Raw genomic sequence first — 19747 nt, 5'->3', positions numbered from 1 at the left:
ACATTGGGCCACTTCAGTCTTTGGGCCTCCTTATCCGTCTGCCCAATATCCGTCCCAATAGAAGAAAATATAAGGGAATAGAAGAAAGATAACAGTTTTAAATTTTATTTTTTATTTGTTATAGACTAGCCAATACAATAAGGACACATAGGATAGTTAGTTATGCACAGATTCTTTTCCTTTTGTATTTATAGACCGTCCTTGTGCAGCAAAATCAGATTCAATATATAGAAAAGGAAAATTCTCTAAAATTATTCTTCTATTTCATCAAATTGACCGGTAAGTGAGTTATTGAGTTTGCTTAATCTTTATTTATTTATTTATTTATTTATTACATATTGCTTTTGTTCAAGAGAATCAAGAAGTAACACAAGGACAAATTCTCAAGAAATAATGTGATCAACAAGCAAATTACCATTTCTTTGTACTCAAGCAGAAACGTAGTCTTCTAGTAAAGTCTTAACGGAATTTATACCCGAGTCTTAACATTGTAATAATTTCCCTCTTAAGATGTATTTAGCATGATTCGTCGGATTATATTTGACCTGCAAAATTATTGGAATTATATTATGTTAGCATGATTCTTGGGATTATATTTGACTTGCAAAGTTATTGGAATTATATTTAGTTAGCAAGATTTTCGGGTTTATATTTGGTCAGCATGATATATATATTTCTTTCTTTGCACTCAAGTAGAAACATCTACTCACGTCTTCTTAATGGAACTAGTATTAGAGCCGCCCAATGCGCGAAAAATTAAAGAATAAAAATCATATGAAGTTGTGATTTGGCTATTTCAAGTATATATTATTTTATTTTTATTGCAACGTACTCAATAAGAAAAACTCTGTAAAGTTATAACATATATCAAATTTTAGTTTTAATTATTGAGATTACCTATATGAAGTTTAATTATATTTTTAATCTGTTGCTTGAATTATTTTTATATTATTCAATATTCTTTGACTTTATCTAAATGATCCATCTATATATAGTACTATGACTTTTATTTTTTAAAATTCAACTAGCTTTCTCATCTGAAATTCAAATAAATTTTATTTTTCTATATAATCTATAGTTTTATTTTTTAACTTATATATTTTCGTTTTGTTTATCCTTATTTTTTATTATTGAATTATCTATTACTTATCTATATATTGAATTATCATATGATATTTTATTAGCTTACCAACAGGCTTAATATCCTTGTTAACTACTCTTGGCGAACTGCTCCTTTGTTTAGCATATGTTTGATATGAGAAAAAAAATTCAAGAAAATATATATATTATCCATAATCAAGCCATGTTTTGGTATTTGGTAAGATGAAAATCATCTTTTATAAAAAATATTCGGTATGATCAAGCAATAGATTTATGCTTATTTAAAATTTTAATGCCTAATTCCCTTGGCATGAATATTATCTTCTCCATTGAAGTTTCATAAATTAGGTATTTTATCCAAAAACATCTACTGCCAGAACACTATATAATCGATCTCCAAATTTCAAGTAGATTGCCCCAGCCTCATAGTTGGTTTTCCAAATATATTGTCCACTATTTTTTGCTTGAAACTTTTTCACCATAATTCATCATATCCTCTTTTAGTATTTCAAAACCTAAAATTTTTCTAAGAAATATTTATCCTAAAAGTTATTCCAATGGCAAATGTCCATACATACTTCTTAACTCTTAATTGCACTTTTAAATTCCATTCTTCTCAAGCTAACTAAAAAAAGGATAACATATAAAATTTAATTGCTTTTTCAATTAGATTTTAACTATAATTAGTAAAAAAATTATTAATGCAAAAGCTTCCTTCATATTAGAAAAGTCCAGCATTTTGTTACTTATATAACATAACATAAAATCAGTAAAATATTTTCCTCATATGTAGGCACTCAACCAATTCTTCAGTAGTTTTAACTTCTATAATTTAATAAGAAGTCAGTTCATCAAATACAATAGGCTACTCAATAAATCCATCCAAGTGAGTGCCCGAATACCTGATCTACAAATTCTTATTAATTTTGTCTTAATTTTTCCATGTATCTTATTTTTAAATTGTCACTTGACTTAACCACATTGCAAACTACCCTTCTTTTAATTCTTATATATATATATATATATATATATATATATATATATTGTATTTTTAATGTATTAACATGTTGCTCGGAATTTTATTAATTTTTAAAATCATCAAATTAATATTTTAAGTATATTATTTACTTTATTTATTTCTAACTCAGTCAAAAGTATAAATAGCCACAACTTATCTCAATCTATGTCTTTCTACATTTTGTTTTGCACTGTAATTTTTTCAAAATAAATATATCTGATAAGATTAACTATATCTTTTAACTAGCTACTCAAACTTGAGCATTTTTTCCCTTTTGCAGAGTATCTTCTTTCCAAAAAATCAGAAACATAGTAAATATTTTTTCATAATGTAGTAGATCTTTATTGTTGTAAATATCTCCTATTTTTTAGTTTTTTTCTTAAAAAGTGCCAAGTGATTTTTCATATTGTAAAATTCCATTTTTAAGGATTAGAGAAGGATAATATTATTTTCTTTAAAGTTCAAGCAACTTGATTTTGTTTGGAGATATGGACATGAATTTATTGTTCTTTGAAGTAGCTTTTTTCTAGTATAAATTATTGTATACTCAACTACTAGGATCCTTACGTGTAGTTGGCTAAGGATGAAGTTCATATCTGATATTTGAATTGAATGGTTCATGTATTATAATATAGAAACGGATCTTATCATGATATAAATTATTATTTAAATTTTTTTCTTACCTTATAAACTATTTGTGTATTTTATGTAAGATCTTATTTTGCTTTTTGATTTTTTTTTTAATTTTCAAAGTCATCATATCTTTAATATCTTAAGTAAATATTTTTACTTTTTTTAATTATATTTAACTTGCCCAAGAGTATAATTAGTACCAAATTATCTCAATTTACATTTTTTTATATTTTATTTTCTATCTATTATGATTTTTAATGAATTTCCCCTCTATGTTTATAGCTAATATAGAAGGAAAACTGATGAGTAGATCTATATATAGATATAGATATCGATAAAGATATAGATATAGATATATAGATTAGATTTGTCTAAGATTTATTCAGATTATGTCTTAAAAGTGCCAAGTGGCATTTTCTTAATATGCCACTTGGCTTCACCTCATGCTTCACTACCCCTCCTTTTAAATAAAACTAGTATTAGTACCCGCGCGATGCGCGGACACATCCCATGTCAGATTGTGATTTGGATTATTTGAATTATGTATAAATAACTTTAAAATATAAACCTTCCAGATAAAATTTATAGATAATCATTAGATATTAATTAAGAAGTAAGACATGAAACCATTTTGCAAATCTCTTAGTTGATAACTTGTTTACTTTTTCTATCTTTATATAATCCAACCGGTTAAGTTTAGTACTTGAATTTCATGTCGTTATCAATATTTAAAAAAAATACTAAATATGTCATGTGGTGATTTGTCTCGAACATATTAGATCATATTATTTTAATAAAATTCTTAGTATCATTTTATTTTTTATCTCAAGCTCCAATAAGTCTTATTCTTTTAAAATTTACACATTTTTTTTGTTCTTTGCTTATAATTATTATATTATTTATTATTTAATATTATTATACTTTCATATGATTTTTTTCGAGTTACTAATTAACTTACTATCTTACTTATTATCCTTTTAATAATTATAGATAAATATTATTTTTTTATTCTTGAAATTTAATATATTTTACGCTTTTATCCTCTTACTCGATAATATTTTACTATTTAAATCTACAGTATTATTTTTGAATATTATTCAATTATTTACTTTGTTTTATTTTAAAATAATTTAAAGTATAAATATTCTCACACTATCTCTATTTTTTTCTTTATACAGTCTATTCCCTACTAAGAAATTTTAATTAATTTTTTATATTAATATTTTACCTGTAATAAAAATAATATCATATTTTACTTTAAATTATAACTTTGATTAGTCTAAAATATTAATATACAAGTTCTTTGATTATTATATTCCAAATCTATTGAGTTTTTCTTATATTTATTTTTTGTATTACATGCAATAAATTTTCTTTCCTTTTAGTTTCAAGATACAAAATTTGATTTTTTGTTTTCGTTAAAAAATTACTTATATTAGATATTTATTTTATATTTTTTAAAATTTAATTCTATATCTAGCAAGACTTTAATTTTTGGTGGTCCTATCCATAGTTTGAGCATTCTCATCTTAATGTTAAGAACTTTCTAACTTTAAGTAAAATAGTCTTTTCCTTTCATTTCTAATATTAAATTTTAATTATTTTTTTTACTTTTGCTATTATGTTATCAGATATATGGTATTATCAAAGTTTCATATGGCTTTTGTTTTTGGTAATTATCATATTTTATTACCAAAGCACGAAATTACAGCTCAAATCAACAAACACTAAGTCTGGACATCCTCCTAGGCTCAGTTTCATCAAAAACTCCTATTTTTCCTACTGACTATCAGTTTACAATTCTATTACATTGTCAGTACTTCATCTTCCCTTATGGATAGAAATTCAACTCTTCAAGCCTTCTTCTTAGTCCTGGCAACGTATAGCCCCTTCCACATATCATTTGTATAGTTTGCTTAATCAGTAACCCCGCTTGATTTTGCTTATGTTGAAAAATTCTGTGGTTTCTCTCCTGCCACACGTGATAGACACAACTTGCTAGTGCTATTATGTAGATTTCAGAATTTGCTGATCTGCTTTTTGCATTGCTGCATGCCCATTCTATTTCTTGATTCCATTCCATCATTTGCCTTGTAATACCCATCCAATATAGTATCTTACTCCAAATTGCTGTTGTAAATGAACATTTGAAGAACAGGTGTTCCAAGCTTTCCTCTTCTACTTTACACATAGGACATAATGGCTCATTTGTTACTCCTCATCTTGCTAGCTAGTCTATCTCTGGTATTCATCTTGCCCAGTATAGCCGTGTACAATATAAAAGTCCACTTTGGCATTCTTCCATTATTACATATCAGCTTCCTCCAATGCACCTTCTGGTGATCCTTCCTTAACATCTTGTATATATTGTTGATGGTTATGTGCTTCTTCTCGGGTGTTTATTCCAAGTTGATCCCAGCCTCTGTCATATACTACTTAGCCTTCAGAATCTTCTTCACTAGCCATGAAGCTTGATTAGCTTCAATATATTTTATAGCTTTGCCTTTCCCAGTTTCATATGGCTTTTAATTAAGTTGCCACTTTATTTAATATAATTATCCATTACTATCTTTTAATATAATATAGATAAATCTAGAATTTTTTTAATCTTAAAATAAGTATCTATTTTATTTTAAAAACATTGCTTGAATTCTTGAGTTATTTAAATTTATCAATAGTATTTTTAAGTATTTTATTTTACTTTATTTTATTTTATAAACTAATTCTTAGCAGAAATATTCTCACACTATTTATAATTTATTCTTAATATTTTTCTTTATATATTTTAAGAAGAATTTGTTTTATCTTCAAAAAAGTTATATCCTTTTAATTTTTAATTGGACTGCATTTTTAAACATTATCTTATGCTTTCAATAATTGCACTCAATTTAGATATTAATCTAAAAATTAATTTCCTATTTGTTGGAACACATTATATGTAATGATAATATTTTCATTATCATTTTAATTCTTTATCTACTATTTTTAAAAATAATAAAATTATGAAATAAAAGAAAACATATCAAGTGGTTAGTGAATAATTATATTTGGAAAGCTATCAAAATTTATTTACTATAAGAATGTGTGTCAATTTTAATTGATTTCTACCATAAATTAAATTTGAGCAAATCTGTAACGGCTCGACCGGTCGTTTTGAGCTTTTGCACTTCGCTCGCCAGTTCTCGGGCATGACTTGCCCTGTGTGGTGTATTATGACTTATGTAAATCGTTGGTGTTGGGTTTCAGGTTAATCAGAATGAACAGTCTCAGTTGAAGCTTAAAATTTGAAAGGTTTGACCAAGATTTTACTTGTGTGTATTTGAGCTCAGATTGGAATTTTTATGGTTTGGTTAGCTCCGTTAGGTGATTTGGGACTTAGGAGCGTGATCGGAATGCATTTTGGAAGTTCGTGGAAGGTTTAGGCTTGAATTGACGAAATTGAGATTTCGGCGTTTTCCGGTTGATAGGCGAGACTTTGATATAGGGGTCGGAATGGAATTCCGAGAGTTGCAGTAGCTTCGTTGTGTCATTTGGGAAGTGTTTGCAAAATTTCAGGTCATTCGCACGAGATTTGATAGGCTTTTTGATCGAAAGCATAATTTAAGAGTTCTTGGAGTTCTTAGGCTTGAATCCTATGTTAAATTGGTGATTTGATGTTGTTGTGAGCGTTCCGAAGTTTGGAACAAGTTTGAACAATGTCATGGGATATGTTGGTACAATTGGTTTGAAGTTCCGGGATGTTTTAAGCCGAAAATCATAACTATAGCAGGTCCAGAAGGGTTGCAGGCCTCGAAGCCCACCCGCGCGGTCCGCACAAAAAGAAGTGCGGCCGCGGTATGTGCTGTGCGGACCGCACAAAATGAAGTGCGGCCGCGGTAGGTATTGTGCGGACCGCACAAAATGCAGTGCGGCCGCGGTGGGAGACTTTCACTAGTCCTACTTCGGAAGCTCATATCTTTTAATCTACAAGGAATTATGAGATGATTCAAAAACGAAAGTTGTAGCCCTTCGTATCTAGTTTCCAAAAAGATAAAGATATTGTTATTTGGACATATGTAGTGAAAGTTATGGACAAAATACTAAAGCCTATCACTGTAGAGGAAAGCATGTGCGGCCGCGGTCGTTTTTGTGCGGACCGCACTGGTTTTGTGCGGACCGCGGTCGATTTTGTACGGTCCGCGGAGGTGAAAATCTGTGGGGTACTCTATAAATATGAGGTTTTGGGTTTTATTTAATATTTTGACCTAGAGAGCTCAGATTTTGGCGATTTTTAGAAGGTTTTTTAAGAAATTCATCGGGGTAAGTGATTCTAACTCAGATTTGGCTAGAATACATGAATCTATCATTGAATTCATCATTTAATTCGTGATTTGGGAAGAAAAGTTGTGGATCTTCCAAAAATATAAAATGATGATTTGAAGGACCAAATGGTACCGGAATTGGATAATTTTGGTATGGTTAGACTCGTGAGGGTATGAAGATTTTGAAAATGTAAATTTTACCTGATTCCAAGATGTGGGCCCGGGGCTTAGGTTTTGGTAATTTCGAGAATCGTGCCCTTTGTTGATTGTTCTCTCTTAGGCTTTGTTCCCTTAGCATATTGTGACGTATTCATTCTGATTTTGGATAGATTCGACGCGCGTGGAAGCTAATTCGAGGGGCAAAGGCGTCACAAGCTAGAGAATTAGTCGGTTCGAGGTGAGTAATGATTGTAAATGATGCTCTGAGGGTTTGAAACCCCGGATTGCACATCGTAGTGCTATATTGAGGTGAGGCACACATTTGTTGACGAGCGTGGGGTCGTGCACTATTGGGGATTGTGACTTGGTCCGTCCCGATTGATGATTTTACCGCGTATTTGACTGAAACTTGTTTGCTTTCATCATGCTTTGGGCTGATTCCCATATTTGGGCTTCGTGCCAACTATTTGAACCATTTGGGGATTTTATTACCATTTCCTCACTGTTTGACTTATTACTTGAACTCAGTCCCGTTATTTTCCATTGTTTTACTACTCAGCCAATTTTACTCAATTTTGAGACTTAAATGATATTTTAAATGATGTTTTGGGCTGAAAAATACTGTTTTACTATTGCCCGAGGAGCTTATGAGTATTTTTGACTGAGTAAGGCCGAGTGCCTAGTTGTGAGGAAACAATGATACTGATTAAGCCCGAGGGCCTGAGATATGTACGCCACGAGGTAGCTTGTTGATATTGTTTATGAGGCTGAGAACTTGAGATATATACGCCACGAGGTGGCTTGACTGACATAAGGCCGAGGGCTTAGATTTGATGCCACGAGATGGCTTGATATTGTGCTTGGGCCGTAAGGGGCCCCTCCCGGAATCTGTACACCCCCAGTGAGCGCGGGTACCCATTGTGATGTGAGATATAGCCTGTGGGGCTGATATTGTTCTATGTGATATCCCGAGGGGCTGGTATTGTTCTATGTGATTTGCCCGAGGGGCTGGTACTGTTTTATGTGATTGCCCGAAGGGCTGTTATTGTTTTGAGATATTGCCCGAGGGGCGGAGTTGTTGACATTGTGCCCGAGGGGCGAACCTTTATATGTTTATCTTTCATATTTACCTGTCAATTACTTATTTTACTTGTTGAGAAAGGGATTTTCACTTGACTTTTCACTGATTTACTGTTTTAAGTGATTTTACTGCTTCATTATAGCATGATTTGTACATTATGTGATTTCTTACCTTCAGTCATTATTTACATTTGTGACTCACTGAGTTGAAGTACTCACTTTACTCCCTGCACCCTATGTGCAGATTCAGGCGTAGCTGGTACCGCTCCTGAGTGCTGATTCCTCCAGTTCCAGGCGATTTTTCGGAGACTACGAGGTAGTTGTTGACGTCCGTAGCCCTGTGTCTCTACTTCTCTATCATTTCTGTTTCCTTTCAAACACTTGTAGTAGTTTATGACTTTAGCAGACTAGTATTATGGTTTAGAGATGCTCGTGACTTGTGACATCCCGGTTAGGACTGCGTTGGGTTGTACTTCCGCACCTTATTGACATGATCCGCTACTTAGTATTGCTATATCATATTTTAGACTGCTTTTATGATATTTAACTGTTTAAAAAGTGAATTGGGTATAATTGTCCGGCCTTGTCTTCACGAGAGGCGCCATCACGACCGAGTTCGGGTTTAGGGTCGTGACAAAATCTAAGTTGTTTTAATCCTTATTAAATTAAAAAAATCTATTTAGATTATGTCTTAAAAATGCTAAGTGGCATTTTTTCAATACGCCACTTGTCTTAGTATCATGCCTCACTACTCTCCTTTTAATATAATATATTTAATTTTTTTCTTATCTTATAAATAATTGTATACTTATGTAAGATCTTATTTTACCGCCTGAATTTTTTAATTTTTGAAGTCAATAAATCTTTAATACTTTAAGTAAATTTTAATTTTATTTCATATTTTAACTTACTCCAAAGTATAAATAGTCATAGGTTATCTCAATTTATGTCTTTCTATATTTTTTATTTTTTTCTATTATAGTTTTTTAATTAATTTTTTACCTCCATATTTCTGACTAATTTAGATGAAAATCTATGAGTGGATCAATATATAGATATAAATTCAGATATAAATACAGATATAGATATAGATACAAACACACAGCAATCTGTTCACATGGTACACAAAATGCTGTCTTTCTCGTTCACTCTTATTTTTTCTCCAATCTCTCGCGACCAATGCAGTTAAACTTCACGTTGAATAATGTTTTCATGCATTGAATAATTGACAGTAGCTGGTAATACAGAACACTCAACATGGATTGTATATTGACAACTTCATAACAGAGAAATGAAGCAAAACATGGCTACAAGTTTATTTAGTAGTGCAAAGGACAATGCAAAAACACTCTTATTACTCATTGTTGGTAAAAGACTAATGGGCAGCAAATCACAAATTTTGACATTGTTCTGTATACTATAGAGATGTATAGTCATGTCGGTGAAGGGAGCCTTGTAGCAACTGGTAAAGTTATTGTCATGCGACCAGGAAGTTACGGGTTCGAGCCGTGGAAATAGCCTCTTGCAGAAATTCAGGGTAAGGCTACGTACAATAGAACCTTGTGGTCAGGCCCTTCCCCGACCCCACGCATAGCGGGAGCTTAGTGCACTGGGTTGCCCTTTAGTCATGTCACTCTGAATAGGTCAAGACCAGACGTATCGAGTGGTCTTGAGAAAAACTTAGTGATGTAATCTCCTACTGTAAATTCTTTATAAAGAGGGGGATTTTCTTCTGATATGAGCTCTTTGACTGGGCCATACATCTTTGGAGGTTCAAAAGCACCAGTGAAGAAGCATGCCACTGACATTCTTGGTCCTGCCTTATTCGCTACAACTCTATGATTCACACTTACAAACTTGTCATTTGATAGGATCTGTTACAAAATCAGATTAAGATAAGTAATAATCCATAAATAAATGAGACAAAAAATGTGTTTTGTTGCGAACCTGAAGAAGGTCACCAATATTAACCACCAAACCTCGTTCAATCGGTTCAACATCAACCCATTGGTTATTATGCATGACTTGAAAGCCACCACTTTGATCTTGAAGCAGAATGGTGAGGAAAGCAGGATCTGTATGCTTATCGGCGCCAAGAGTTAGCTCTGGTTGTGGGCATGCTGGGTAGTAATGACATGCTAACGCTTGTCCATTGGCACATTCCAAAGTTTCCAAATAGTCGGTTTTTAGTCCAAGAGCTTCTGATAGTAAGTCAAAAAGAGTTTCCCCTAGTTTTATGACATGATTTATGTACTCAAGGAATGTTTTCCTGGACATTAAGAAAATAACAGAAAAAAATCATTATATAGCTGAAGCATAAACACCTAGATGGAGTAGAATTCCCTATATCCAAAGATTTCATTATGCAGTATCTGTTGCGGAAGCCAAATGTATATAGTGTGAATAAGTCACAACTACTATACCAAAAATTATGACAACCACCAAATAATAAATAAGACAATAAAGCAATAACAAAGGGAACACCAGAATTTACGAGGTTCGGCTAATTTTGCCTACTCCTCGGACATAACCAATATTTTATTTCACTCCAAAAATACAAGTGAAATAATACTAAAGAGAGAAGATACAAATGCCTTAAACAGATGAGAAGGCAAATGAGAGGTGTGTTTCAATCCTAAACATTAGGCCTTCTTTTATAGGGGAAAAATCCCCCCCAAACTTAACTCCCAACCAATGTGGGACTTTGGCATTTTGCCAAACTTCAACAAATCTCCACCTTGGCAAAATTCCACATTTTCAATTCTCTCTCAATAACAAATTTTGGTTGTGTCTTCATCTTCAATCTTCAGTGTTCAACAATGTTGATCAAATCCAAACAATGTTGAAACTTGATCGCAGTCACCACCTTAGTTAGCATATCAGCAGGATTCTCCGTAGTATGAATTTTCTTCACTGTGACTCCTCTTTCTTCTATGATTTCTCGTACGAAATGATACCGAACATCAATATGCTTCGTCCTTGCATGATAAACTTGGTTCTTCGCTAATTGAATAACACTTTGACTATCACAAAAAATTGTAATACCTTTTTGTTCAACACCAAGCTCCTTTAGCAATCCTTGAAGCCAAATTGCCTCCTTCACAGCCTCTGTAATAGCCATGTACTCTGCCTCTGTTGTAGACAAAGCAACTGTTGACTGCAAAGTAGACTTCCAACTAACTGGTGCCTTTGCAAAAGTAAACACATAACCAGTAGTTGATCTTCGTTTGTCCATATCACCCGCAAAATCTGAGTCACAATATCCAATTACAGACTGATTGTCTTCCTGCTCAAAAACTAACCCGACATCTACAGTATTATGAATATACCGTAGAATCCACTTCACAGCTTGTCAATGCTCCTTCCTGGATTGTGCATATATCTGCTAATAACTCCAACAGCTTGTGAAATGTCAGGCCTTGTGCAAACCATTGCATACATCAAGCTACCAACAGCATTTGCGTATGGTACCTTTGACATATACTCTCGTTCAGCTTCATCCATTGGCGACATAATAGTACTTAGCTTAAAATGGGAAGCAAGTGGAGTACTAACTGGCTTAGTCTTGTCATCTATGCCAAAACGTTGAAGTACTCTCTTCAAATATTCCTTTTGAGATAAACAGAGTTTCTTTGAACGTCTATCTCTAATTATCTCCATGCCAAGAATTTTCTTTGCCTCACCCAAATCCTTCATCTCGAACTCCTTCTTCAGTTGAATCTTCAACTTATCAATTTCTTCCGAATTCTTGGAAGCTATCAACATATCATCAACATATAGGAGAAGATATACAAAGGAACCATCTTTAAGCTTGTGCAAATACACACAATGATCGTATTTGCTTCTCTTGTACCCTTGCCGTAACATAAACTCGTCAAATCGCTTGTACCATTGTCTAGAAGATTGTTTCAATCCGTACAATGATTTTTCAAGTTTGCACACCATATTTTCTTTTCCAGCAACTTTGAATCCTTCTGACTGAGTCATGTAGATTTCCTCCTCCAAGTTTCCATGTAAAAACGCAGTTTTTACATCCATCTGAACTAGTTCCAAATCCAATTGTGCTACCAAAGCCAACATAATTCTAATGGAGGAATGTTTTACAACTGGAGAAAACACTTCATTGTAATCAATTCCCTCCTTTTGAGCATATCCTTTGGCCACCAATCTTACTTTGTAGCGAACATCTACTTGGTTAGGAAATCCTTACTTCTTTGCAAATACCCATTTGCACCCAATTGCCTTCTTTCCCTTCGGGAGATTGGCCAATCTCCATGTATGATTCTGATGAAGGGACTGTATTTCATCATTCATGGCAATCCTCCACTTATCTTCTTCTGAACTTTGGACAGCGTCTTTATAAGTGGTAGGAACATCATCAGCTACAATTGAGGTTGCACAAGCAACCGTCTCAATGAGACGAACATGTTTCGTTATTGTTCTTTTTGGCCTGCTGGTTGCTATTGATTCAAGTTGTTGTTGAGGTTCCTGAGTTGGAATCTCCTCTACTGGCTCTCCTTCCAGAGGGTAATCTTCATTTGTTTCCTCCTCTGTTTCTTGTGTAGGAAAAATAAATTTTCCCTCAAACTCCACCTGCTTAGAAGCACCTTTATTTTGTTTGGTGTCTTCTGTTACCTTATTTACCATAGCAGATTCATCAAAGGTAACATCTCTGCTGAATATTACTTTCTTTGTCATAGGACACCATAAGCGATATCCTTTGACTCCAGAAGTAATTCCCATAAAAATAGTCTTCTTTGCCCTTGGATCCAATTTTGACTCCGTCACATGATAATATGCAGTTGAGCCAAACACGTGCAAAGAGTTATAATCTACAGGAGGTTTTCCATACCATTTTCAAATGGTGTCTTGCCATCAATAGCAGCAGATGGTAGACGATTAATGAGGTGGCATGCATATGTAATTGCCTCAGCCCAAAATTCTTTGCCCAAGCCAGCATTGGACAACATACACCGTACCTTCTCCAGCAAGGTTCGGTTCATACGTTCTGCCACTCCATTCTGTTGTGGTGTATGTCTAACAGTGAAGTGTCTGACGATGCCATCATTTTCACAGACCTTATTGAAATGATCATTTTTGTATTCACCTCCATTGTCTGTGCGAATACACTTGATCCTCCTGCCTGTCTGATTCTCCACCATCGTCTTCCATTTGAGAAAAATTCCCAACACTTTATCTTTGCTCTTCATTGTATACACCCATACTCTTCGGGAAAAATCATCAACAAAGGTTACAAAATAGTGCTTCCCACCCAATGAAGGTGTTTTGGAAGGACCCCAAACATCAGAGTGTACATAATCCAAAATGCCTTTAGTATTATGGATCGTTGTACCAAATTTAACCCTTGTCTGTTTCCCTTTAACACAATGCTCACAAAATTCCAAGTTGCAAGCTTTTACTCCTTTTAACAATCCTTGATCTGATAGAGTTTTCAAGGATTTTCCTCCAGCATGTCCCAAGCGCATGTGTCATAGCTTGGTTGCTTCTGCCTCTTTGTCGTCACTGGATGTCACTGTCGCTGTCCCAATAACTGTACTGCCACGATAGCGGTACATATTATTATTCTTCCGATTAGCCTTCATTACCACTAGTGCACCGGAGCATTCTCTCATCACTCCATTTTCTGCAATGATTTTGAACCCTTTTGATTCCAGGGCTCCCACAGAGATGAGATTCTTCTTCAAATCCGGTACATATCGAACATCTGTTAATGTTCTGATCATTCCATCATGGTTCCTTAATCGTATTGAACCAATGCCATATGAGGTAAGAGGGCTGTTATCCGCTGCGTGGATGACTCCATATTCTCCTTCTTGAAATTCCACAAACCAGTCCCTGTTGGGACACATATGATGGCTACAAGCCGAGTCCATCAACCATATGTCTGATGATGTTAATGACTCTGTTGTAACTAATGAGAAGTCTGAATCATCACAATCAGCTACATTTGAATCCATAATGGCCTTTCCATTGTTATGTTTGGCCTTATTCTTCAACTTCAGACAGTCTTTCTTCCAGTGCCCCTTTTCTCGACAAAAGGCACATTCATCTTTACTGGGTCTGGATCTTAACTTGGATCTTCCCTTCTTTGTCCTCGTTTGATTTTGAGGACGACCCCTTACAAACAGTGTTTCTCCTTCTCCGCCCTTCTGTTTTTCTCGCTTTCTTTGTTCATAGCTGTACAAAGCCGAACAAACTTCTCTGAGAGAAACTTCGTCATTTCCATGGAGTAGAGTAGTTTCAAGGTGCTCGTACTCGTCAGGAAGTGACGCCAACAACATCAAGGCCAAGTCACCATCATCATAAGTTGTATCCATATTTTGCAAATCTGTGACCAACTTATTGAAACTGGTGATATGTTCATTCATCGTGGTACCAGGAACATAGGTGAAGTGAAACAGTCTCTTCTTCATGTACAATTTATTTTGACTGTTTTTCTTCAAAAATTTATCCTCTAGTGCTTTCCATAATTTACTTGCAGAAGTTTCCTTTGTGTATGGATATTTCTGCTCTCTAGCAAGGTAGGATCGAATGGTACCGCAAGCAACACGGTTGATAATTCTCCAATCTTCTTCTCCAATAACATCTGGTTTCTTTTCTTCAATGGCCAGATCTAGCCCTTGTTGAAAAAGGACATCTAGAACCTCGCCTTGCCACATCCCAAAATGTCCGGACCCGTCAAAAATTTCTACCGCAAATTTCGCATTTGACACAATTCTTGTCATAAGCGAAGATGCCAATGATGACGTATTGTTGACACTTGATGTAGATTCTTCTTGTTTATTGTCTCACATATTTGACACAAATATTATTTAATAGCTGACGACACAAATCAAGATTATTTCCTTTCTGATGTAGAAGATCAGACTAAGTTGCAACTACAGAGCATACTCAGACAGAACCTTGACTCAGTTACCAAGATAAATCTTTTCTGATGTGGAAGATCAGACTATGCTGCAACCACAGAGCATACTTAGACAGTACCTTGGCTCTGATACCAATTGTTGCGGAAGCCAAATGTATATAGTGTGAATAAGTCACAACTACTATACCAAAAATTATGACAACCACCAAATAATAAATAAGACAATAAAGCAATAATAAAGGGAACACCAGAATTTACGAGGTTCGGCTAATTTTGCCTACTCCTCGGACACAACCAATATTTTATTTCACTTCAAAAATACAAGTGAAATAATACTAAAGAGAGAAGATACAAATGTCTTAAACAGATGAGAAGGCAAATGAGAGGTGTGTTTCAATCCTAAACATTAGGCCTTCTTTTATAGGGGAAAAATCCCCCCCAAACTTAACTCCCAACCAATGTGGGACTTTGGCATTTTGCCAAACTTCAACAAATCTCCACCTTGGCAAAATTCCACATTTTCAATTCTCTCTCAATAACAAATTTGGTTGTGATTTTAGCTCATCTGTCCAAACAGTTGCTTTAAGTACTCGACGAAAATACAAGGCCGTGAATAAGGTCACCTTATAATTAACCATCTACAATACTTGAAAAGCTCCACGAGCAGTGGCGCAGCCACCTTAATCTAAGGGTTGTCAATTGGCACTCCTTCGCCGAAAATTACATTGTGTAGTTAAGTCAAAATTTTATGTTTATGTATATATATGATATGCTGAATCTTGTTAGTTTCTTTGTATGTTTATTTTCTTATATTTTGGTACCCGTTAATGAAATTTCTGGCTCCGCTACTGTCTGAGGTGCACAGTAAACCTAAATTAGGAAGATCTGCAGAAGGATCTCAACAACAACAACAATAACTACCCAGTAAAATCCCACATAGTGGGGTCTAGGGAAGGTAATGTGTACGCATACCTTACCCCTGCCCCGATAGGGACAGATAGGCTGTTTCCGATAGACCCTCGGCTCAAAAAGACGAAAATAAAATAAAAAACAAGAAAAGAGAATTCATTAGTAACTCCAGTAGAAACCGTAATAGTAACAGAAGCATAAAAATGAAAAGATGAATGACATGCAATAACAGTAACCAGAATCTAAGGCCCGAGGCTAAGATAAACAACAAGAATAGTGTGGGTTCAACATAAACTGCAAGCCATCTAAGATCAACCCTAATCCAATCCCGCCTCACCCCCGGTATGAAGTAATGAAAGTTTTACTACCCCTATCCTACAACCCTAATGCTTGACCTCCAGGCCTTCCTATCAAGGGCCATGTCCTCGGAAATCTGCAGTCGTACCATGTCCTGCCTGATTACCTCTCCCCAATACTTCTTAGGTCTCCCTCTACCTCTTCTCGTACCTACCACGGCCAACCGCTCACACCTCCTCACCGGTGTATCAAGGCTTCTCCTCTGCATGTTCCCGAACCATCTGAGCCACGTTTCCCGCATCTTGTCATCCATAGGGGCGACGCCCGCCTTCTTCCAAATATCTTCATTCCTAATCTTGTCTCTATCCTAGTGTGCCCGCACATCCACCTCAGCATCCGCATCTATGCTACTTTCATCCTCTAGATATGGGAGTTCTTAACCGTCCAACACTCCGCCCCATACAACATGCCGGTCTAACCACAGCTCTATAAAACTTACCTTTGAGTATCAGTGGCACTTTCTTGTCGCACAAGACTCCAGATGCAAGCCTCCATTTCATCCAGCCCGCCCCTATGCGATGAGTGACGTCCTCGTCGATCTCTCCGTCCCCCTGAATCATCGACCCAAGGTACTTGACGCTATCTCTCTTGGGGATGACCTGTGACCCAAGCCTCACGTCCCCGCTTACTTCCCTCGACTCAGTGCCAAACTTGCACTCCAGGTACTCTGTCTTAGACCTGCTCAATTTGAAACCCTTAGACTCGAGAGTCTGTCTCCAAACCTCCAATCTCTCGTTAACACCGGCTCTCGTCTCGTCAATTAGAACTATGTCATCAGCAAATAACATACACCATGGAACCTCCCCTTGAATATGGTATGTCAAAGCCTCTATCACCAAGGCAAATAAGAACGGGCTAAGCGCAGAGCCTTGGTGTAATCCCATAACAATCGGGAAATGCTCCGAGTCGCCTCCCACAGTCCTAACCTTAGTCTTAGCTCCATCATATATGTCCTTGATCGCTTGTATGTAGGCTACCGGCACGCCCTTCGCCTTAAGACATCTCCAGAACACCTCCCTAGGAACCTTATCATACGCCTTCTTCAAGTCAATAAACACCATGTGCAGATCCTTCTTCTTATCCTTGTACTGTTCCACCAACCTCCTAATAAGGCGGATAGCTTCCGTAGTGGAGCGGCCCGGCATGAACCTAAACTGATTATCGGATATAGACGTCGTCTTCCTCACCCTCACCTCCACCACCCTCTCCCAGACTTTCATGGTATGGCTAAGTAACTTGATACCCCTATAATTGTTACAACACTGGATATCACCTTTATTCTTGTACAACGGTACCACTGTACTCGACCTCCATTCCTCCGGCATCTTCTTCGTCCTAAAAATTACATTGAACAACCCAATCAGTCATTCCAATCCTGCTCTACCCACACATTTCCAAAACTCAATCGGAATTTCATCTGGCCCGGTCGCTCTACCCCTACTCATCTTACGCAAAGCCCCCACGACCTACTCCACCTTAATGCGCCTGCAATACCTAAAATCTTGGAGACTCTCCGAGTGCCCCAAGTTCCCTAGCGCTATATCCTGGTCCCCCTCCTCATTTAGAAGACCATAAAAGTACGTCTGCCATCTCTGCTTAATCTGGGACTCTTCCATCAATGCTTTATCATCCTCGTCTTTGATGCACCTTACTTGGTCCAATTCCCGGGCCTTCCTCTCCCTCGCTTTAGCTAGCCGAAACAACTTCCTTTCCCCGTCTTTCTCCCCTAATTCTTCGTATAGGCAGCTAAACGCTGCATTCTTAGCCTCCGTGACCGCCAGCTTTGCCTCCTTCCTAGCCACTTTGTACCTCTCTCTATTCGCACTCCTCTCCTTCTCGCTTGTGCTCCCTGCTAACTTCGCGTACGCTACCTTCTTCGCCTCCACTTTACCTTGGACTATGTCATTCCACCACCAGTCTCCTTGGTGCCTGCCAGAAAAACCCTTCGATACACCTAGCACCTCTCTCGCTGCCTCCCTCACATAGTTCGCCGTCGTCGACCACATAGTGCTCGCGTCTCCACTACTCCTCCAAGCTCCCATAGTGGATAGCCTCCCCTCCAACTCCTGGGCTTTATCCTTGGTTAAAGCTCCCCATCTAATCCTCGGCCGGCCACTAGCATACCTCTTCTTCCTCTTCATCATAATGCCGATGTCCATTACTAAGAGCCTATGCTGAGTCGCGAGGGTCTCTCCCTCGCAAAGCCAAGAACATAAAAGAATATGTTGGAAAAAAACAGCTAAATAAGTAAACATATCTGCTTGTCAGATAAGATTTTCTGCAAAGCCAAGAACATAAAAGAAAAAACTACAACTGGTCTTACTAAAATTCAATAGTTCTGATCTTTCCTAACCAATTTCAACTAGTAGAACAGGACTGATGTAAAGTAGCAATTTATGGGCAGCGGATGGTCACCTGCAAATTGCTGGTATTTGTTCAGGTTCAATGTGACCACAAACTAGCCTTGAAAAGTTCAACGTATCCCTCCAGTTCGCGGTCTTTGATTGATACAGATCAAAATTGCTCTCATATCTCACTCTTCTTGTTATACGATCACGCGAATAGTACTCTTTCTTTAACTCAACATCTTGTTCGTGAAAGTCGCGAATCCCATCAATCATTCCTTCCAAAACACTTGAAGGAACCCCATGATTTATCAGTTGGAAAAATCCCCACTTTTCTGATGCTTCCCTTATTTCATCAACAATCTTCTGACGTCGATCTTGGATTTCTATGCCACTGAGATCTAGGACTGGAATCTTTAGAGTTGACTTGCACAGATTCAACTCTTCAACAAGTTCATCAGCTGGCCTAATGAACATTCTTGGTATGTTCCAAATTCCAGCATCAACTAGTCCTTTAACACCAGCTTTTGTATCATCAAAAGCCTTTATCTCCTTAGATCTATCGTAGTCCATTGTCTGTTCAGCTTGAGACTCTTCAATGCAAGATATATTTGTTCTTAGTCTTAACAGATAAGTTAGTTAAGGTCAACAGACTGCTCATAAATAATGCAATTGTCCTTTGCTGAAATATTGTACTTCCTCCGTTACTAAGAAAAAATGAAGACTTTTGAAATTTGTGGTCCTAAACAAGTCAAAAAGGGGCCAGAGTATTTGTGTGGTTATAAAAACTTCTCATTAAGAGTAAAATTGTAAGTTTAAGCTAAATTATTTCCACATTCAGAAAGAGATCATTCTTTTTGGAACGGACAAAAAGAAAATAAGTTCGGATAAAATATCAATTGTCTAAGGAATCATATGCTCCACGAAAGCAAGAAAAGAAGGATATTACTATTTCACC

The 19747-nt window shown here is 36.1% G+C and overlaps 1 protein-coding gene across 1 annotated transcript; it reads right to left on the bottom strand.

The window, feature by feature from the left end:
• Window positions 1-9587: 9587 nt before the first annotated feature.
• LOC107765801 (1-aminocyclopropane-1-carboxylate oxidase homolog 1) lies at window positions 9588-19443 on the bottom strand. Its single transcript, XM_075256989.1, has 3 exons — window positions 18860-19443; window positions 10240-10561; window positions 9588-10166 (listed from the first exon to the last, which is right to left on the bottom strand). The coding sequence occupies exons 1-3, from the start codon at window positions 19360-19362 to the stop codon at window positions 9918-9920; spliced, it is 1074 nt and encodes a 357-aa protein (XP_075113090.1). The 5' UTR covers window positions 19363-19443; the 3' UTR covers window positions 9588-9917.
• Window positions 19444-19747: the final 304 nt, after the last annotated feature.

Source organism: Nicotiana tabacum, chromosome 7 (genome assembly GCF_000715075.1).
Source record: "Nicotiana tabacum cultivar K326 chromosome 7, ASM71507v2, whole genome shotgun sequence".
Lineage (NCBI taxonomy): Eukaryota > Viridiplantae > Streptophyta > Magnoliopsida > Solanales > Solanaceae > Nicotiana > Nicotiana tabacum.
The sequence above is the reverse complement of the archived record's forward strand: the minus strand, read 5'-3'. Positions and strand labels throughout refer to the sequence as shown.

Excerpts from the sequence above, each read along its gene's own strand:
- LOC107765801 (XM_075256989.1), bottom strand. The coding sequence starts at position 19,362 with ATGGACTACGATAGATCTAAGGAGATAAAGGCTTTTGATGATACAAAA. Across the intron at positions 10,562-18,859 it reads CAAATACCAGCAATTTGCAG|GAAAACATTCCTTGAGTACA; the intron begins GTGACCATCCGC and ends CTTAATGTCCAG. Across the intron at positions 10,167-10,239 it reads ATATTGGTGACCTTCTTCAG|ATCCTATCAAATGACAAGTT; the intron begins GTTCGCAACAAA and ends ATTTTGTAACAG.